This window comes from Cnephaeus nilssonii (assembly GCF_951640355.1).
Source record: "Cnephaeus nilssonii genome assembly, chromosome: 15".
Lineage (NCBI taxonomy): Eukaryota > Metazoa > Chordata > Mammalia > Chiroptera > Vespertilionidae > Cnephaeus > Cnephaeus nilssonii.
The window spans coordinates 45,382,055-45,397,504 of NC_137086.1; the positions used below are offsets into that span (position 1 = coordinate 45,382,055).

At 44.6% G+C, this 15,450-nt stretch overlaps 1 protein-coding gene and 1 pseudogene across 2 annotated transcripts; one reads left to right on the top strand and one right to left on the bottom strand.

Moving 5' to 3' along the window:
- Positions 1–377: 377 nt before the first annotated feature.
- Positions 378–1,612, top strand: LOC307111652 (proteasome subunit alpha type-6-like; annotated as a pseudogene). Its single transcript has 2 exons — positions 378–768; positions 1,274–1,612. The product of its transcript is annotated as a proteasome subunit alpha type-6-like (transcript).
- A 12,040-nt stretch (positions 1,613–13,652) lies between these two features.
- Positions 13,653–15,222, bottom strand: LOC307111653 (protein transport protein Sec61 subunit gamma-like; the record flags this gene model as incomplete). The annotated part of the gene is made up of 2 exons (XM_079791641.1): positions 14,986–15,222; positions 13,653–13,690 (listed from the first exon to the last, which is right to left on the bottom strand). The coding sequence occupies exons 1-2, from the start codon at positions 15,182–15,184 to the stop codon at positions 13,653–13,655; spliced, it is 237 nt and encodes a 78-aa protein (XP_079647767.1). The 5' UTR covers positions 15,185–15,222.
- Between the last annotated feature and the right edge of the window lie 228 nt (positions 15,223–15,450).

The window sequence follows — 15,450 nt, forward strand, 5'->3', positions numbered from 1 at the left end:
TGGAATCCCCTTGACCTTCCCTCACATTGAGGCCAAGATAAAGGAAGACTTTCCAGGATTTTGCTGCTTTCATTGAGTTCTAGATTCCGGGCACTAAGAAGTTATACCCCAGGTCCCGGAGGGTTTGCAGGACAAAGGGCTGGTCCCAGTGGTGCTCTTTGAGCCATTTTAGGGCAGAGACAGAGGCCAGGAAGCAGAGAGCTGAAGTAAAGTCATTTGGGTGCTCAGATGAGACGAACACAGCTTGTTCAAATACCACTGGCTGAGTTCGGCTTCAGTCCAGACAAGATCTAGACTAGATCATAAAAAAATAATAATAATCCTGGTGCCAAAGCTACGGGTCCCAGAGACTCACTTGACGTAGTGGGGGCACCAACATGTTTCGTGGTTCTGGCACTGGTTTTGACTACCACAATACCATTTTATCACCCAATGGCTGGCACTACCAAGTAGAATATGCTTTTAAGGCTCCTAACCAGGGTGGCCTTACATCAGTAGCTGTCAGAGGGAAAAAATGTGCAGTAATTGTCACACAGTAGGAAATACCTGATAAATTTTTGGATTCCAGCACGGTGACTCACTAATCCAAGATAACGAAAAACAATGGAATGGCAGCGGCTAGCAGGTCCCAGGTACAGAGGGCGTGCTATGAGGCAGCTAATTGGAAATACAAGTGGGCCTATGAGATTCCTGTGGACACGCTGTGAAAAAGAACTGCTGATATTTCTCAGGTCTACACGCACAATGAGGCTAAAATGAGGCCTCTTTGTTAATGTGTGATTTTATTTTACTTTTTAAACTTTTGCTAATCTTCACCCAAGGACATTTTTACATTGATTCTTGGAGAGAGTAGAAGGGATGGAGAGAGAGAGAGAGAGAGAGAGAGAGAGAGAGAGAGAGAGAGAGAGAGAAAGAAACATCCATGTGATTGCTTCTGGCATGTCGAGGCTGAAGATCAAGGCTGCAGTTGAGGCACATGCCCTTGACTGGAATCAAACCCGGGACCCTTCAATCCAAGGCCAAGGCTATATCCACTGAGCCAAACTGGCTAGGGCAGTGGTCGGCAAACTCATTAGTCAACAGAGCCAAATATCAACAGTACAATGATTGAAATTTCTTTTGAGAGCCAAATTTTTTAAACTTAAACTTATTCTAACGCCACTTCTTCAAAATAGACTCGCCCAGGCCGTGGTATTTTGTGGAAGAGCCACACTCAAAGGGCCAAAGAGCCACATGTGGCTCACGAGCTGCAGTTTGCCAACCACTGGGCTAGGGCATGCTATGTGATTTTAATTGGTATAGAGGAAGAACAAGGCCCTCAGGTGAGGTGTGATCTTGCCGGTTACCACTGTGGGTTTCAAGCCACTGCAGCAGGAGTTAAACCAAGTCAACCAGTTTTCTTGAAAAAAAAAAAAAAAAAGTGAAGAAAATATTTTGAACAGACAGTGGAAACTGTGATTACATGCCTGTCTACTGTTCTATCAACTGATTTCAAACCTTCAGAAATAGAAGCTGGAGTAGTTACAGTAGAAAATCCTAAATTCTGGATGCTTACAGAAGCGGAGATGGACATTCACCTGTTGTTCCAGCAGAGAGAGACTTAACACTGTAGTTAGTTTGCCAGATCCATGACTCCACTTGCCAGTGCGTTGGTAACAACAGACTGACATTCTGGAGGCCCTGGTTGAAAAAGGAACCGCTACCACTTCTCTGGCCGCTGAAGTGGTTAGGACTCTATAAATAAAAACAGTGCTTTTAGAAAAAATAATAATGATAGTACAGTTTGGGAGACTTTTGAAAAAGCATCAGTCATTGGCATTCTGCCTGAGATTTTAAAAAACAAAGTATGTCAGTCTCACCTTTTTTATTTTTATTTTATTGTTTAAAGTATTACATATATCTCCTTTTTTTCCCCATTGACCTTCCCCCAGCCTCCCCTACCCCCTGTCACATGCCCTCATCCCCGCCTCCCCCCGCCCCCATTGTTTCTAGAGTCATCTATTAAGGAAACATGATAGACTCAAAGTCTGGAGCATAATAGAGATTCAATCTATATTTGTTGACCCAACAAATGGAGACATTTGCAAGGCTTTTGATAAGGTCTTTCATGACCTGGTTGATACAGTGATAGCATAATGCAGGCTGGATGCAGGGGCAATTAGCTGGATTAGAATAGCCCAGAAAATTCCCTGCATACCAGCCGGGAGACAGAGTCCCAATGCTGGGTCCTCACTCCCCAGAAAACTCCGTGACATGGATGTAACATAGAGAATGAGCTCTTCGAATGGTGCTGGGCAGGGCAACACATGTGTTGAGGGATGTGATCCAGATCACCACTCTTTACTTAGCAATTTTTAAACTTTTCATTCCTCCCTGAATATAAGCAGTACCTGCTTATTGTAGGCAAATGGAGAAATATAGGAAACATTAAGAAAGAAAAGAAAGAGAATTCATGATCTCTTTTCACCCAAATATAACCACTGTTAACATGTTAGTACTTTTTAGTGTTTGTTTACTGTATACATTAAAAAAAAATCTAGAGAGTTAATTTTATATCTCTTTTCACTTAAATTAAACTTTTTAAAAGTATAATGATTACATAACATTTTATCATATCTGGTTTGGCTCTGCACATGTTCATTTGCTGAGCCAAATAAGTAGTAGCAAATATAGTAGCAAATATTAATATGGCATTTTACTAAGGCCCAATACTGTTCTAAGGGCTTTAAATTTGTGAACCTTTTTAATTCTCAAAATAAGTCTATGAGGTATTATTATCCTTATTTTACAGATGAAAAAACAACAACTGAGGCTTAGAGAGTTTAAATAACTTGCTCCAAATCACCCAGATATTAAGTGGTGGAAGCAGGAATTTTTCTCTCTTCTGGAGTCAGTTTGGGTAGTTTAGATTTATTAAATGGTATTGGAATAATGGAATAGCCTTCAGGAAAAAAAACTAGGTTGAGTTTCATATCACACTTTACCTTAGTACAAATTCCAGATGAATCAAAACTTAAATATAAAAGATAAAATCTTAAATATTAAAAAACTGGTTATCAATGCTGACTGAGCTTCAGAATCACTTGGGGAATTTATTCAAGAATTATCTATTTAGCCCCAGCTGGTTTGGCTTAGTGGATAGAGAATCGGCCTGTGGACTGAAGGGTCCTGGGTTCCATTCCGGTCAAGGGCCCTGGTTGTGGGCTTGATCCCCAGTAGGGGGTGTGCAGGAGGCAGCTGATCAATGATTCTCTCTCATCATTGATGTTTCTATCTCTCTTCCTCTCACTTCCTCTCAAAAATAAATAAAAATATAGTGAGAGAAAAAAAAGAATTATCTATATAGCCCAGGTTGGGTGGCTCAGTTGATTGGAGTGTTGACCCGTACACCAAAAAGTTGTGGACTAAATCCCCAGTTGAAGCACGTATGGGAGGCAACTGATCCATGTTTCTCTCTCTCTCCTTTCCTCTCTCTCTAGAAATCAATGGAAATATATACTCAAAAGAGGATTTGAAAAAGAAATCTATTTAAATCAGAATCTCTAGAGGTAATGGAGGCACTGATATTTTATAAAAGTCCCCACCCTGACAATGCCACCAGTACTGAGAAGCATTGGTTAAAAAAAAAAAAAAGTGTAGAATTTTTTTAAAATCTGGGAAAAGAGAAAGCTTTCTATCCTATATAATAAAAGGTTAATATGCAAATAGACCGAATGGCAGAACAACTGAACAACCGGTTGCTATGATGTGCGCTGACCACCAGGGGGTGCGTGTGGAACATGGCAGGTGTCAGCAGCAGGTGGCAGAGAGAGGAACATGGCGGGTGTCTGTCGCAGCAGGATGGTGGAGCAGGTGAGCGGGAGTGCCAGTCACTGTCATTGGGGTGAGCCTCTGGTGGTTACTGAAAATTCTTTGCTCCCGAGCGCCACAGTCCCGCCCACATCTGCTGCTGGCACCCAGTGCTGGCCCTGCAGGCTGCCAGCAGACAGGGGATGGGGGAGGGGGGAGGGCGGGGGGGGGGAGGGGGACGGGGGGGTGGACTGCAGTGGGAGGGCCGGATGGGGGCATGGAGGATGGGCCGAGACCTGCCCCTGTGCCCACTGCAGCCTCATGGCCCACAGTTCTCCTACTGGGGATTGAGCCCACAACCCGGGCATGTGCCCTTGACTGAAATTGTACCTGGGGCCCTTCAGTTTATAGGCTGACGCTCTATCCACTGAGCCAAACCAGCTAGGGCTGTGCTTTCTTTCTTTTTTAAAAAATATATTTTATTGATTTTTTACAGAGAGGAAGAGAGAGGGATAGAGAGTTAGAAACATCGATGAAAGAGAAACATCGATCAGCTGCCCCTTGCACACCCCCTACTGGGGATGTGCCCGCAACCAAGGTACATGCCCTTGACTGGAATCAAACCTGGGACCCTTGAGTCCGCAGGCCGACGCTCTATCCACTGAGCCAAACCGGTTTCGGCAGGGCTGTGCTTTCTTAATATTGATTTTTAAAAAGAAAATCTTGTGAATGTTTAACCTTTCCCAAATAATTCTTTATTCTCTAAATAAACCTTCACTGGGGAGGAAAAGAGCACTATAAAATGGAATCTGGTGGAACAGAGGATTAAGGGTTTATTGTATCTGCCTTTGTTTTTATTTTATTTTTATTATTATTTTTATTTATTGCTGACACTATTACAGGTGTTCCCCATCTTCTACCCCTTTGCCCACCTCCACCCAGTCCCAACCCCCTCTCTCTGACCATCACCACACTGTTGTCTGTCTATGGGTTATGCATGTATGTTCCTTGGCTAATCCCTTCACCTTTTTAAACAGCTGGGGGGAAGACTCAGGTATGTTTATGTTGAGAAGGCTAACACCTATTTTGTAAAACTACTGTTTGGAATTCTCTGCTATTTTTTAGACGGCTTCTTATTCTAAAAAAATAACTTTGCTTTCCAGCCTGCTTTAGCCTGCTTGAATAATAAGGAAGATAAACTTAGCTGTGTGACCTTGTAGGCCAGAGACTAGATACGCCCATACTCTTAATGCCATGCCAGGTGTATTTTTTAATTGGATAGAACTGTGTTGTTTTCAAGGCCAGCAGCGAGATAACCACTAAGCACACATAGGGCTGGCTCTTTAATAAAAAGGGAAGTTCTGCTTGTAGCTTTGCTTAGAATTTGAATTCATTTTCTCTAAGCCCACCGCGGAGAATAAAGTGTGACTCCAAACTCTCTGAGCGTTGCTTGGTTCTTCTCCGGTTTTCTGTAACAATGTGATGCAGGGGTAACATCAGAAGACAGTTGTTTGGGGAGGGAAAGCAGGATCACTAGGGAAGCCTTAGCTTTGGGCCTGTCTCCTTCCCTGCGATAAGGGGAGGACTGGTCCTTAGAAGACACGACTGGGGGCGAGAATGTCCAAAGAGCTCAGAAGAGATGAGCATCCCGGCAGGCAGGTGAAAACTAGACAGGTAGGTATGCATTCCTTGAATCCAGCCGTGGTCGTGTGGCCTCAGCTTCTGAGTAGTCGGATATCCTGTGGCTACTTTTTGCCGCCATCTCCCAGCTTTTAACTTCAGAGGCGGGCCGCCATCCAGAGCCTTTCCAGGTCTGTCTGGGTCTGCAGGCAGACTGGGGCCAACATCTGCACCAGGATCTTCAGAAAGGCTCTTAGATAAGGCATTTGGGTTGGAGCGGAGTCCCAGGACGTGCCCTGGGAGGAGTTGTGGTTTCAAAGCCTCCATCAGGCCGTTCACCTCTGAAGGATGAAGTCCTGTCTAACTGCCCTGGAGCGCTGCCTTGGCCAGGGCTTGACTGGGGTGGGGCCTTGTCCAGGAGGACTGGGAGCCTGAAGCTCCAGCCGCTCAGCCTTTATTTCCTGAGGAAATGGTAAAAGTTATCTGCTGCTAGTGAGGGAGGAGATGGTGGCTCCTGGAGCAGGGGTGAGGGTGGAGGCAAACACCAGCGGTTAAAATTTAGAGCAGCTGCTGTGTGAGAGTAAGCCAGCACGGGGGAGGCTCTGGAGGTAACAGCTGGCAGATTGGAGGTCCCCAGGAACCTCAAGGGATGGCAGGCGGTGAGGCTGAGTTTTCTCCAGCAGTTTCCAGGGCCCAAGGACACTGAGTGAAGACGGGAAGGAGCTGGCAGATTGGGGGTTTCAGAAGGGATGCGGTCTGAGGCCAGGTGGGGAGCGGGGAAGCAGTTATGTCCTGTGGTTGCCTCTTTGTCTCCCCAGTGGACTGGACCCCCTTTCACCTCCAGGGCAGGGAGCCCCATCCCATCCCAGGACCACTTCTCGCCATCCCCAGGGCCTGAGACGGTGCCTGATCAGGGGACCCACGTGAAATGGTTTCCTGAATTACGCACGGACCCTATAAAAACAATAACCACACAAACCAACTAACCCCAAGCCTTTATCATTTGATTAAAGCTGCAAGGACTCTTTCATCCCTAATGGCATTATCCGGCTTATTTACCTAACTTGTTCATCAGACTCGTCTGCTATTTCCAAGTATGAAAACCACTTAAGAAAATGCATTGACTGCATGCAGTAATGCAATGCTGTGGGGCTTCTAAGGAACTAGCTTGCATTCAGCGCTTTTCCTAAGAAACATACAGCAATGAAATGTCCCCTTAATTATGTGAAACCCACTTTCAAAGGAAGATAAAGAAGATCGATGTTTTTAAATATGCTCCAGGCTATGGTTATGATGGCAAATAATTTTCAGGACAGTGTGCATCCCCTCCCCTTTTCTAAAAGCAGTTTCATGGCTGGTGCTTGAAATTCCACTCTTGGGGATCCTTTGCTGCATACCTCTCTCCCAAAGTGTGTGTGCTTCAGAGGTAGGGGCTGTGGGGGGAGGGCTCTGTAGAGGGAGGGGAACATGCCCCTGGGCGAGGTAACACTTTGTTACTGACTTTTTCTTTTTTTAAAAATATGTTTTTATTTTTAAAGAGGCAGGGAGAGGGAGAGAGAGCTAGAAACATCAATGATGAGAGAGAATCATTGATCGGCTGCCCCCCACACTGGGGATGGAGCTGGAACCCTGGCCTGTGTCCTGATGAGGAATCCAACTATGACCTCCTGGTTCATAGGTCACCATTCAACCACTGAGCCACGCCCCGCTGGGCTGTTACTCTTTTTCTAAAAAATGTATCTTTATTGCTGAAAGTATCACAGATGTCCCCTCTCCCCCAGCAATGACCTCCTCCACCCTGCATCCATTTAGCTCTGGTGGCTTGCAGCTCAGAGAGGCCAGCAGACACAGGTGTGTGAGGAGTGCAAAGCAGAGGCTCTCAGATGCCATTTGGAGATGGATATGCGTCCTGCGTAGTTGGGAAGGGCCTACTGCAGGCTCTGCTGCAGGCTCTGCTCTGGTTTTCTCGCACCTCCAAGAGCAAAGGAACTTGGAGAGACTCATGTGCCCAGCGATTCATCCAACAGCATTTAAGCTCCTGTCGCAGGAGGAGGAATGTGAAGGTGGCCGAGTTCTGGGTCTCTCCCCGGACCGTCTGCAGACGTGTTTCCTCAGCTCCCACTGGCTCAAGGTCCCGCGGATGTCTCGGATATTATTATCTCAATACCAGGATTAACAGCTCATTCCTGAACCCCTGAGCCAGAGGGAGATAGCAGTGTGCAGTGTTTTCCAAGGACCCGGGAAAGTGCACATGCCGGGCAGCACGTAGCCGCTAGGGCAGGGGATGTCCGTGTTGCTATGGAAACAGCTCAGGCAGCCTTTCCAGTAACAACCTCTAGGTTGCTTTCTCGGTGCCATTAGTTCCAAGGACACACGTGCATAGCTGTTGCCTTTTTCTCATCTCTGCGAGTTGTTGACAAATGGGGTGGGGAGGGGTTGAGTGGAGCCTGGATAGGAAAACAGCTGGTGGGAGGTGGGGCGCCCAGCCGACCAGCGGGACAGCGGCTCCCAGCCTCTGCCTCTGTGGCTGAAAGAGCCCCTCAGAGCTGATCACATTACACCACACCCACTGCCCACCCCTCTCCCTGCCCCCTCAGGCTGCATGGTATTGAGGAGCAAGGCCAGAAAGAGCAGGGCTCCTGTAATTAAGCCTTGCTCAGTTTCCCAGAAGTGGGAGCCGGAGTCTGGGGACTCGGAGGCTGTGCACCGTAGTTGCAAGAGCATTGGAATTGGAGCCAGGAAGCCTGGATCCTGGTCCTAATCCCGGCACAGTGTGACTTAGGCAAGTCATTTTCATCCTCCTGGCTCAGTTTGCTCATCCAGAAAACAAGAGGACTGACATAGAGCAATGATTCCTGAGTGTTGCACCAGAGTCATCTGAGAATCTTTATGGAAAAGGCAGGTTTCTAGGCTCAACTCCAGGGAGTCCTATTAAATATGTGTCCCAATTATGCCCCAATTAATTGATTTTCTGTCTAGACTTGGTGGGACAAACACAGGTGACCAGGAGTCAGCAATAACGGCCTGTCCCCTGGTACTTCAATGTCTAGACAGCTGAGCCGAACCGGAACACATGACACATAAGACAGAGTTAGTATGCAATCACCCAGGGTTTATTTACCTACTCCTAGTGGGTCCTAGGCTCCAGCAAAGGCCACCCGGCGATGCACACTGAAGGACGGACGACGAAAACAGAGAGAGACCGGCGGCCGCAGTTGGTTCAGGCTCACACAGCAGAGCAGTCAGGGGCTTGTCTCACGAAGCGACATGGAGTCCTCCTCTTATCAGGCAGGAGACGTCAACTGAGGATGGTCCCAGGCTTATATATACGGAAGTAAACAACTTGTGTTCTTATCAGTGTGGGCCGGACGGTGTGCCTTCTGCTAGGAGCAGGGCGTTTACACTGTAAGGGCTCAGGGCTTTTACATCAAGATAGTGGGGTGCTCATTAATTTTGGAAGTTACAGAGTATTGGGGTTTCCACACAGCAAATATTTCACACAATAATTATTTCATACATTAGAGGGGTTGTCTCATGACCATAAAATTATTATAACAATATGTCTGGGGTGGACCTGGGAATCTGTATTAAAGTGAATCATTCATTTGGAGAGTCTGTTGATATACTTGCAATTATTAGAGACACCTTGAGAGCAGTCACACCAGGACTGTGAACCACTGAATTAGAGGTAAATGTCAAGTACACTCAGATAATTGCAGAGAATATACTAAGAGTATGTTATCTCATTAATCCCAGGCCTTAATGGCCGTAATGCCACTTACCTCATTATGTAATGTCTTTTAGTACAAGAAGAATTGACCATCATTGAAACCCTCTTGGGCAGGCATGACTTCAAGGTGTACTTTGGCATCAGGAATGGACAGGCACTCACCCAGCCTTTCCAGGGTGACTGTGGCCAACCAACTGCCACACCAGTGCTGCAAGAGGTGGGGTGGGGTTGGATTGGGGGTTTTGGGGAAGGGGGAGAATAGAACTCCTAATACTTTCTCAAAACTTTCCTTCCTTCACTTTAATAAATCCATTTCCTATGGGTCTTTTTGAACTCTTCAAATTTTTATTCACTTAGTCAACAAATATTGACTGAATGCATATATGCAGCCAGACTCTGTGCTAGGCACTGGATACAATGAAGAACAGGGTTATAGGCCAAAGATAATATAATGTCACAAATGCTATGACGGTACCATAGTAATACCTATGATGGGTTCTTAACCCTGGCTGGCCTGAAATACCTTCTTGCCTTTCTCCTGCCTCTAAGTATGGGCATTCCCCAAGGCTCAGTTTTACATGGACATAACATGGCATTTATTGGCAAAAGGATGCAGCAGAATAAGGTTGACTATGACAAGCACACTGGATGAATTGAGGGAAAGAAGGTGGCCCTGGCAAGAAGAATCTAACAGTTGGTGATGAGAGAAGTTCGAACTGGAGGTCAATCAACATCAAGAAGGTCCAAAGAGCTTGGAAGAGATGAACATCCTGAAAGGCAGGTAGGTGTGTATTCCATGAACCCAACAGTGGTTCTGTGGGCTCAGCCTCTGGGTTCTGGGGGCATGACTATGGTGATGCCTTGTCCAGAGGAACTGAGAGACCGTACATGACATGCAGGCATGGACACAGACATGGGGCATGAAGGGAATGGAGGAGAGATGAGTGAGAGATTCCCTGAGGAAGTGATAGTTGAGCTGAGATCTGAAGGATGAATAAGGATTAACTAGAAAAGAGAGGAGGAAATTATTCCAAAAGAAGAAGCAAAATGTGGAGGCCCTGTAAAGAAGAGGTTTTCAATGCCTGGTTCCCGAATAGAATCAACGGGCTCTTCTTTTATGGAGAATGAACAAAAGCTTAGGAACCTTACATAACCGCGGGGTGGGCTAGGCCCTGGGAGACATCAGGAGGCCTGAAAAGGGGACAGAATTTGGGAAGGAAGTTTCTTCCTAACCAAAGAGAATATTGATGGTCATTGTGCAGTTGATTTGAAGCTCTTGAGGTGGCCAACTTTTAAATTTTTATTATTTAAAAAATGTTTTTATTGATTTCAGAGAGTAAGGGAGAGGGAGAGAGAGATAGAAACATCAATGATGAGAGAGAATCATTGATCGGCTGCTCCTGCATGTCCCACACTAGTAATCGAGTCCGCAAACCGCGCATGTGCCCTGACCGGGAATCCAACAGTGACCTCCTGGTTCATAGGTTGATGCTCAATCACTGAACCACACCAGCGGGCGAGTTGGCCAATTTGAAGGGCCCTTCTTCATCCCTTAGGGATAGCTAGGTAGAAGGAAAGAAAAACAGTAGGTACTCGGATATAGTTACATATTTTACTTCCACAAAGGTATATACCTCATAACAGATTGTTATTTTTGTTTTAAACAGTTGATTATCTTTTAATAATTTAATAAGAGAAAAAAGATTTAAAATTTTTTATATATTTACAATTTTTGGTGATCTTCATAACTTCTTGTAGATCTGAACTTTCATTTGGTATCATTTCCCTATTGCTTGAAGAACTTCCTTTAACATTTCTCATGTGTGAATTTACTGATGATAAATTCAGTTTTTATTTACCTAAAATATTTTTATTCCACTTTAAATTTTGAAGGATATTGTCACTGGAAATAGAATTCTAGTTTGACAGTGTTATTCTTTCAATACTTTACAGATATCGTTCTATTGACTTCTGGCCTCTATCATTTCTGGAAAGAAAGTAGCTGTCATTCTTATCATTGATTCTCTCTGATGTAATGTTTTTTCTCCTTTTGCAGCTTTTAAGATTTTCTCTTTCTTTGTGGTTTTCAGAAACTTAACTGATAATATAGTTGTTTTTTCTTTTGTATTTATCATACTTAAGGTTTGCTGACTTTTCTGAGCCTATAAATTGATGTTTTTAATAAAACTTAGAAAAAATTTTGTTCATATTTTTCAAACCTTCTTTCTGCTCAATTCTCTCTCATATCTTTTTGGGTTTTCAATTGCCTATGTGTTAGACTTCTTATTATCTCACAAAGGAAGAAAACTTTGGTTATCTTCCTATATAATAAAAAGATAATATGCAAATTGACCTTAAGGGCAGAATGACCAGTCGCTATGACATGCACTGACCACCAGGGGGCAGACGCTCAATGCAGGAGCTGCCCTCTGGTGGTCAGTGCGCTTCCACAGGGGGAGTGACGCTCAGCCAGAAGCCAGCTCATGGCTAGCCAGTGCAGCAGTGGTGGCGGGAGCCTCTCCCTCCTCCGTGGCAGCACTAAGCCTGGCTTAAGCCATTAGTCGGACATCCCCCGAGGGCTCCCAGGCTGCCAGAGGAATGTCTGACTGCCGGCTTAGGCCTGATCCCTCAGGGAGTGGGCCTAAGCTGGCAGGTGGACATCCCCCGAGGTGTCCCGGACTGTGAGAGGGTGCAGGCCGGGCTGAGGGACGCCCCTTGAGTGCATGAGTTTTCATGCACCGGGCCTCTAGTTTTTAAATAATTTTCATCTCTCTCCTGAAACTTCCCATTCTTTCATACATCATATCCACCCAGAGATGCTTTATTATAGTTATCATTGTTATTTTAGAATCCTGTCTTTTAATTCCAACATATGGGTTGCCAATATGTCTCTGTCCATTTACTGTTTTCTCTTGACTATTGGTCACAATTTCCTGCTTCTTCATTAGTCTGATAATTTTTTGTAATATATTCAATATTGGATATTACATTGCAGAGGTGCTGGATTTAGCTATCTTACTCCAAAGAGAGTTAAGTTTTGTCCTAGGTAGCAGTTAAATTACTTTATAATAACACTCAGTTATTATAAATGCTTTGTTTTGGTCCTGTTATGACAGGGCTAGTTCCCCCTTAACCCTAGGGATTAGCCCTTAGTCTTGGGATATATTTCTTATTCCTAAAATATGGTACTCATGGGATTTTACTGGAAAAGTAAGGCACTCTAAAGTTGTTTGAAGTTTAAACTTGAACTTAAAACTCAGTCTCCTCAATATTAGACAATTTTTAAAATATCTTCATAGACATTTAGCTGCTCAGTCATTGCTTTCTGCTGGTTTGCTTAGATTCTTTCCCTGAACATGGTTAGTTCAAAGTCATACAAAGATATGAGGGTGTTTTTTTTAAAAAATATATATTTTATTGATTTTTTACAGAGAGGAAGAGAGAGGGATAGAGAGTTAGAAACATCGATGAGAGAGAAACATCGATCAGCTGCCTCTTGCACACCCCCTACTGGGGATGTGCCCGCAACCAAGGTACATGCCCTTGACCGGAATCGAACCTGGGACCCTTGAGTCTGCAGGCCGACGCTCTATCCACTGAGCCAAACCGGTTTCGGCGATATGAGGGGGTTTTGCACAAAGATTTTGGGGTTCCTCCTCTATGACTCCCTTCTTTCCAGGATTTTCACCTTCAATGCCCAATTGCTTTTCAAAACTCTGACCTCTGACTCCTTAACCCAGCAAGACTGATGCTTTCTACTTGAACTCTATTCCCATACACCACACAGTACAATCCTTAGGGGACACACAGGATAAATATGGATCTTATTCAACACTTTTTTCTTCTTTAAAGGTCAAATTCTCTACAGTCTCTGCCTATTCATCAATGTCTTAAAAAAAAAGTTTTGCTAGAACTTTAAATTATCAACAAGAAGATCAATCCAATATCCAAATATATCACTGGGATAGGAATGGATGAAAGGTGAGTTCATTCTTTGCAGATGACTTAAAAGGCTGTGAATCCAAAGTTGAAGTGATAAGAATGACTCTAAATGACTCATTTGGAACTCAAGCCAAATATGGCCCTTGCATAGAGCCCGAAACAGCATTCAGAACTGTGATGAAGGAGACCAGTTAGGAGGCTAAGGTCTTTACGTAGGCATATGTTGAAGTCTCATTTTAGAGGGGTGGCAATGGAAACAGTGATGGGTTTTAGCTAGGCAAGTGGACAAACTTGGGGTCTGATTGAATAAGGAGGACAAGGAAGAGAGAAGAGACAGAGAGGACCCTTCAGTTTTAATCTTGGATGGCAAAACAGTAGCACAGCTCTTGAGAAAGGCACAGAAACTGAGAAGAGTTTTTACAGGTAGAGGTGCTGACTGTATCTGTGAATAGTTCACCTGGAGGAGACAGTGTTGGGTCAATTAGGGTAGAGGTGGTGGTCTCTTTGAGGGAGCAGGTGTGGAGAGAAACAAGTGAAGACCCAGGGACTGATTCTTAACAAATATTGGCATTTAGAGGATGGGAGGAGAAAGTGGAACCTTCAGCAGATCTAGAGGAGGGAATGGAGAGGTGAAAGGGGATCTCTAGGAGAACCAATTAAGAAGGAAATTTCAAGAAAAAAGGGGCCTGAAAGCTCAGGAGCCCAAGTTGGGAGGAGGTAAGCAAGTGGTCAGTCGTGACTTGGTGAGGGTAATTTTGGAGAGTGGTGAGAACAGAAGTCATCACAGAGGGATAAAGAGGAAGTGAAATTATTTGTTTGTTTTTGTATCAACAAAACTTTATTTACAAAAGCACCACAATGGATTCGGCACATCAGCAATAGGGAAAAGACAAACCAGCATAACGTGCAGCTGATATAATTATCCACATAGAAAATTTATTCTTTTTTCTTTTCTTTTATTATATTTTATTTTTCCCCCCATTCCCATTTATCCTCTCTATACCCTCTTCCACCTCCACCCACCCCCTTATGACCCAGCAATTCCACTTCTGGGGATTTATCTATGAACTTAATTATTTAAAAAAATATTCTCTGGCCCTAGTCGGTTTGGCTAAGTGGTTAGAGCATCAGCCCAAGGACTGAAGGGTCAAGGGTTCGATTCCAATCAAGGGCATGTACCTTGGTTGCAGGCTTAATCCCTGGTGGGGGCGAGCACAGAAGGCAACCAATTGGTGTCTCTCTTACATTTATGTTTCTCTCTCTTTGTCTCTCCCCCTCCCTTCCACTGTCTCTAAAAATCAATGGGAAAAAATATCCTCAGGTGAAGATTAACAACAACAAAAACAGTTCTCTGCCTTTAATGCAATCCTATCCCACATCCTCTACTCATCCAACCCTAGGTCAGGTCCTTAGTTGCCTCCAGTCTTCCCAGAGACTGGTGGTTGCACCTGTTGCCAAGTGGCTTTTACTGGGCAGTCTCAGCCCTCTGGGGATTAACCACCCAGAAGACTTGGCTCTGGGGAGAGAGGGATAAGCATGCTATGTGAGCAGCCTGGCCTTCCCCTGTTTGGAAAATAAATGGTTTCCACCTCAGAATTTTAATTTGGGCTTTGTAAACATTTAGCTAAGATGACAGATAAGACTTAATTACACACCTGTCTTCCCCAAAGCATTTTGAACAAGATTCTCCCAGGGTCCTGATTGGCTGAAGATAAAGCAGAAGGAAGAATTTGTTTCTTTTTTTTAATATTGAAATTATTTTAATTTAGAAACAGAAAACATCTTGGAAAAAAAGAAAGAACACAAAACATGCAGGCAATTTTGTTTTTACTCCATGAGCTTCTCAAATCTGCACTGTCCACCAATCCCCAAGAGGAACCCCTCATCCACAGGCCTTCAGCTACCGACAGTGATGTTATTAATAGGGATGTGGATCAATTTCACGAAAAAGCCAATGAAACCCACTATAGCAAATCCTGTTGCTGTCACCATGGCAATCTTCTGGAATTCTTTTCGGTCGGGTTTGGCGCATCTCTTGACCAGCCGGATGGAATCCTTCACAAACTGCCGACTTGGCTCAACGAACTGCATTACCTGGTCCATGATGCTGCCGCCGCTGCCTCGCCGCCTGGGACACGTAGCACTGGCAGAATTTGTTTCTTAAGAATCATTTTTTTCCGCCAAAACCGGTTTGGCTCAGTGGATACAGCGTCGGCCTGCGGACTCAAGGGTCCCAGGTTCGATTCCGGTCAAGGGCATGTACCTTGGTTGCGGGCACATCCCCAGTAGGGGGTGTGCAAGAGGCAGCTGATCGATGTTTCTAACTCTCTATCCCTCTCTCTTCCTCTCTGTAAAAAATCAATAAAAAT